The sequence below is a fragment of the Staurois parvus genome, unplaced genomic scaffold, assembly GCF_062004578.1.
Source record: "Staurois parvus isolate SC_StPar_1 unplaced genomic scaffold, SC_StPar_1.0 ptg000719l, whole genome shotgun sequence".
Lineage (NCBI taxonomy): Eukaryota > Metazoa > Chordata > Amphibia > Anura > Ranidae > Staurois > Staurois parvus.
In genome coordinates this window covers 4,118,844-4,125,000 of record NW_028318515.1, presented here as the reverse complement: position 1 = coordinate 4,125,000, position 6,157 = coordinate 4,118,844, and the positions used below count along the sequence as shown (strand labels likewise).

The window sequence follows — 6,157 nt, the reverse complement described above, 5'->3', positions numbered from 1 at the left end:
ATGGGAAATGCCAATTAAGCTCTATGGTGCTGGGCAGTAAGCACAGGGCCCAAATGAGGACACTGGGCCCTCAGGCCACCCTCATAAAGTCTGTTTCTGATTGTTTGGTCACACCAGTGGCCTGCTGCAGGTCATTCTGTAGAGCTCTGGCAGTGCCCATCCTCCTTGCATAAAAGGAGCAGATACCAGTCCTGATGATGGGTTAAGGACCTTCTACGGTTCTGTCCAGAGTAACTGCCTGTCTCCTGGAATCTCCTCCATGCTCTTGAGACTGTGCTGGGAGACACAGCCAACCATCTGGCAATGGCACGCATTGATGTGCCATCCTGGGGGAGTTGGACTGCCTGTGCCACCTCTGTAGGGTCCAGGTACTGCCTCATGCTACCTGTAGTGACAATGTAAAACTAGTGAAAAACAGTCAGAAAAGATGAGTAGGGAAGAAAATGTCAGTGGCCTCCACCTTTAAAACCATTCCTGTTTTGGGAGTCATCTCGCTGTTGCCCATCTAGTGCACCTGTTAATGTCATTAACACCAAAACAGGTGAAACTGATTAACAACCACCTCTGCTACTTAATTGACTAGATAAATATCCCAGGAGCTTAATTGATTTGATGCTATACTCTGTTTAAAAAGTGTTTCTTCAATTTTTTTTTGAGCAGTGTATATATATATATATATATATATATATATATATATATATATATATATATACACATATACATATACACACACACACACATACATATACATACACACATATATACAGTTGCAAGAAAAAGTATGTGAACCCCTTGGGATTACGTGGAGTTTTGCATGAATTGGGCATAAAATGTGCTCTGAACATCATCTAAATCACAACAATAGAAGAACACAGTCTGCTGAACATAATACTACACAAACATTAGATGTTGCCATGGTTTAATTGCACATAACATGTAAACATTCACAGTGCAGGGAGGAAAAAATATGTGAACCTTTGGACTTAATAACTGGTTGACCATCCTTTGGCAGCAATAACCTCAACAAAACATTTCCTGTAGTTGCAGATCAGACCTTCACAACGATCTGGAGTAATTTTGGACCACTCCTCTTCACAAAACTGTTTCAGTGTAGCAATATTCTTGGGATGTCTGGTGTGAATCGCTCTCTTAAGGTCATGCCACAGCATTTCAATCGGGTTGAGGTGAGGACTCTGACTGGGCCACTCCAGAAGGCATATTCTGTGCTGTTGCAGCCATTGTTTTGTTGAATTACTTGTATGCTTTGGGTCATTGTCCTGTTGCATCACCCATCCTCTGCGGAGCTTCAGTTGGAGGACAGATGGTCGTACGTTTTCCTGCAAAATGTCTTGATAAACTCTGGAATTCATTTTCCCATCAATGACAACAATCCGTCCAGGCCCTGAGGCAGCAAAGCAGCCCCAAACCATGATGCTCCCTTCGCCATGTTTTACAGTGAGGATGAGGTTTTGATGTTGGTGTGCTGTGCCTTTTTTTCTCCACACATAGTGTTGTGTGTTCTTCCCAAACAACTCAATCTTGGTTTCATCTGTCCACAGTATATTTTGCCAGTAGTGCTGTGGAACATCCAGGTGCTCTTTTGCAAACTTCAAACATGCTGCAATATTCTTTTTGGACAGCAATGGCTTCCTCCGTGGTGTCCTCCCATGTACTCCATTCTTGTTTAATGTTTTCCTTATTGTAGATGTGTCAACAAAAATGTTAGCATGTGCCGGAGATTTCTATAAGTCTTTAGCTAGCACTCTGGGATTCTTCTTTACCTCATGCAGCATTCAGCGCTGTGCTCTTGCAGTGATTTTTACAGGACGACCACGCCTAGGGAGAGTAGCAACAGTGCTAAACTTTCTCCATTTGTAGACAGTCTGTATTACCGTGGATACATGAACACCAAGGCTTTTGGGGGTACTTTTGTAACCCTTTCCAGCTTCATGCAAGTTAACAATTCTTGATCGTAGGTCTTCTGAGAGCTCTTTTTTGCGAGGCATGGTTCACATCAGACAGTGCTTCTTGAAACCAGTAAACCAAAAACAGGTGTGTGTTTTTAAGGGCAGGACAGCTGTCAGCAACACATCCAATATCATCACACTGATTGGAGTCAAGGTTGGCTCACTCCTGGCTCCAATTAGCTCTGGGAGAAGTCATTAAGCTAGGGCCTCACATACTTTTTCCTCCCTGCACTGTGAATGTTTACATATTATGTGCAATTAAACCATGGCAACATCTAAAGTTTGTGTAGTATTATGTTCAGCAGACTGTGTTCTTCTATTGTTGTGACTTAGATGACGTTCAGAGCACATTTTATGCCCAATTCATGCAAAACTCCACGTAATCCCAAGGGGTTCACATACTTTTTCTTGCAACTGTACATACACACTGTATGTATATATATATATATATATATATATATATATATATATATATATATATATATATATATATATACACATATACACATATACACACACACACACACACACACACATATATACATACACACTGTATATATATATATATATATATATATATATATATATATATATATATATATTAATTACACACTGGACAGTAATATGCAGGTATACAGGTGAATTGATGTACCTTTTACTACACTATGTAGCTTCTCCAGATGTGCATGCTCCTTTCCATTATAATTCACTGCTTCCACAGAGAAGATCAGCTTGGGCTGAATTTGGGAAAATCTATCCAGGACTCCCTGCATTGAAATACAAGATAAGACAAACAGTGAATACAATACTGAAGTACATAGTACATACAGATACGCATGCAACAAGTCAGTGGCCTAGTGGATTTATTTATTAGGACAGTACAAAGAGAGAAGGTGCCAAGAGCAGTTGCTGTAATCAATGGGAACCAATAAAGTTTAACCTTTTATCATTTTGGAGCAGTTGAGACTATAAACAATACTGTCATGTGCAGACAGCCTAACTGAGACACATTGATCCCACAGACTGGAATCAAAGATGCCTTCCACCTGAAAGTGAATCTGTGACCAGGCTATGGACATTAAAATATTAACATATTTTTCATAAGCAGTAAATAAGCTTTAAAACATGCTCTCACTGACCTCTGTAGCTGTAGGCACTGTAGTGAAATTCACCCTCCTTCAAGCTGTTCATCCAGCAATTGAACTCACCTGGATCCCCCTCCCAGCAGTGCCTTTGCAGCCTTCCAGCCCTCTAATACTGTAGCTAATGCAAACACACAGCAGATGCTGTGGGAAGGGGATCAGAGTGAGCTGTTGAGGTAACAGTGTCTGCAACTACAGAGTTCAGTGAGGGATTTTTTTTTTTTTTTTAAAGCTTGTTTAATATTTGAATGTCAATAGCCTGACCACAGATTCACATTAATGTAATCATTTAAATTTTGGTAATTGCAGGCTTTGGGCACAAAAAGAGATTCAGTTATTAATTTGCTAAACTAAATCTAGTGCACCATGTATTATTGCACCATTCAATCAATTCATGCTCCCCTCTGTCTGAAAGTGGGAATACATGTGAAAGTCAGCCTCATGCTACTCTCAATGTACCAACATCACTAGAGTGGAGATGAAATGGAACATTATAGAGACTTGTACCCAGCAAGAGACCACACAGTCCTTAAGCCTCATCTGTTCACACTCTTGCTTCAGGTGGTGGCAGGTACTATGCACTCCTCTGGTTAGCAAATTGCCGACTGATCTAAAGCCAAGGTATTCTCAGGAAGTATCCATCACAACTGGCACTTCTGCATATCGAAAATAGTGGAAAATTTAAATGGGGGAATGGAACACAGAGAAGAGACTAATGGGAGGAATTTGAGGATACTAAATCTACATAGCAGATTATCAAAAAGGTTAGTATAATATTGCTGTACCTACAGTTTGTCTTCTTCTCTCCCCACAAGACATAAGAAAAAAGATTAAACTGAAGGTCCTCTTTAATACTCAAGAAACAAACAAGGATACTACATTCAAAAACCTTATATAATAATAACGGTGTCATACAGACATATACAGAAACATCTCATAGTTCCTATTCCCTAGCAAGATGCATTACCCTCAATAAAACATCTCCACAGATGGAGCTATTATTGCATTCTGCACCAGAGTCATTCATGGCTATACAACTACTATTCTACAGACTAAATTAGGATCACATCATCCAGCTGCTGCAATAGTGTTCTCCTGCAAATATGCCATCACTCAGACTTCTTTCTCCAAGCAAATAACTATAGCAATTTTTTTCTTCTAAAATACAATCCTAGCATGAGTCATGCTTGGATATTGAAGCAGTTATAAAGCTTATCACAACTCTGAGTTGATTTTAATATACAGAGCTTTGTGCAAGAATCCACCACCACTATGGCATTTCCACATTTGTTTTAACTTATATGCTAGAATCAAAACAGGCGTAATTGGTATTTTACCATTTGAAAATGCAGCAAAATTTTTATTGTGATGCAAAAGTTATTCAAAACAAAGACATCTGTTGGTTGTAAAAGAATTATCTTGGTAGGACCAGCTTTGGCTGCAAGTCCTTCGGGTAAGTCTCTCCCAGCTCTTCAGGATAGCACATTTGTCATGCCTAGCCCAGGACTCTGTTTGGTTGAGGTCTGGGTTTTGCTAGAACATTGACGGTCTTCATTTTCAACCACTCTATGTTTGACTGTGTGTTTAGTCTTACTGTCCTACTAGAAGGTCCACCCCAGCTCAGGTACCTGGAAGACTGCAACAGATTTTCCTTTACACCAGCCATGTACAGTATCTGGCTCAACATCTTAATTCTGGTGTTTCCATGCCCCTGCTCACTGAAAGCATTACCACAACCTGGTGTCACCACTGCCATGTTTACTGTGGAGAAGGTGTTCTACATGTAGAATTTTGTGCAAAGACCAAATAAATACTTAGGTCAGAAAAATATTTCAAAATTTAGACCAAACATCCCTAAAAGAAAAATTGCAGTAGATCCCGTGGAAACCGTTCACTTTTACATAAACTTTTACAGGTTAAAATAAAATAAAAAAATAAAAAATAAAAAAAAGGTATTTACTGGTCCTGTGACCATCACAGAGGTTCTCATCATTTCAGGCTGCAGGAGAAGAGTAGTAGCACACACTCCTTAAATACTAGGGATTTAAAAATTTCTTTGGAACTACATGTCTAAAGATCCACTGCTGATGGGGATGATCAGAGGTACTGGGTGTGGGCACTGCATGAGTTATATGCCACAATTTGCTCACAAACAGTACCAAGTGGCATATCATAGACTGATGTCATTCATATGCTGTGAGTGTTACTAGGCGGGTTGTGGACACCTAAGCTCTTCAACCTACCCACAGCTTGTGGGGTCAGTGCCTTGATCTTACCCCTGAGTGGAGAGAAAAGGGACCGAGTGATGCAGGGTGCCAAAAAGGTAACGGAAAGAGAAATAATGTACAGTTCTAAGCCTCACAGCGCAAACATACATGGGTGCTGCAGGCACAAAGACGCACCTTAAGACTCTGGACACTATCCATTTATCAAGGTATGCTGAACCGGCGAAAATAGAGTTGGACTTTAAGACACTTTACTTCCCATCTTTAGGAGTGCCCCTATGTCATCTACTGTGACCCTATTGTAAACACATATTTCCACATGGACCATTTGTACAAGCTGATTGTATACACAACCAATCACCTCATCTTATAAGTGAAGAAAAAAAAAATCACACATTTTGGTCTCATCAGACCAGAGAACTTTTTCATGAAGCTGCAATATCTCCCAAATGTTGTCTACCAATCTCCACATGGAATCCCTGAAAGGTTTTCTTCATGCCACTCTTTAATAAGGCACTTTGTAGGGAAGAACTATCCCTACTATACCAGAAAGTGACATAGATTTATGAATTTTTAAAGTCTGCATTAACAAAAATAGCCTATGTGTATTATAGCCTTCATTTACAAAGTGTTAAAACAGTAATTTTGCATTACTGTAATATTCCGCTTCACATTATTCAAATTATCCCTGTGCCATATTATTGCATTTCTGTGGCAGGGAAAGATATCTTTTGATCATTGGTTCAACGGGCAATTTGTCTAATATTCACCTGTTTTTGTGCCAAATTATTATTTTTTACATTCACTTTATTGATCACAGTGG

At 39.6% G+C, this 6,157-nt stretch overlaps 1 protein-coding gene across 1 annotated transcript in view; it reads right to left on the bottom strand.

Moving 5' to 3' along the window:
• Positions 1-6,157, bottom strand: part of AACS (acetoacetyl-CoA synthetase) — a 159,580-nt gene that overhangs the window by 94,464 nt on the left and 58,959 nt on the right. Inside the window, exon 6 of the mRNA XM_089653715.1 lies at positions 2,620-2,734. Within this exon, the coding sequence (XP_089509841.1) occupies positions 2,620-2,734 (115 nt within the window). The remainder of the gene's footprint in view (positions 1-2,619; positions 2,735-6,157) is intronic.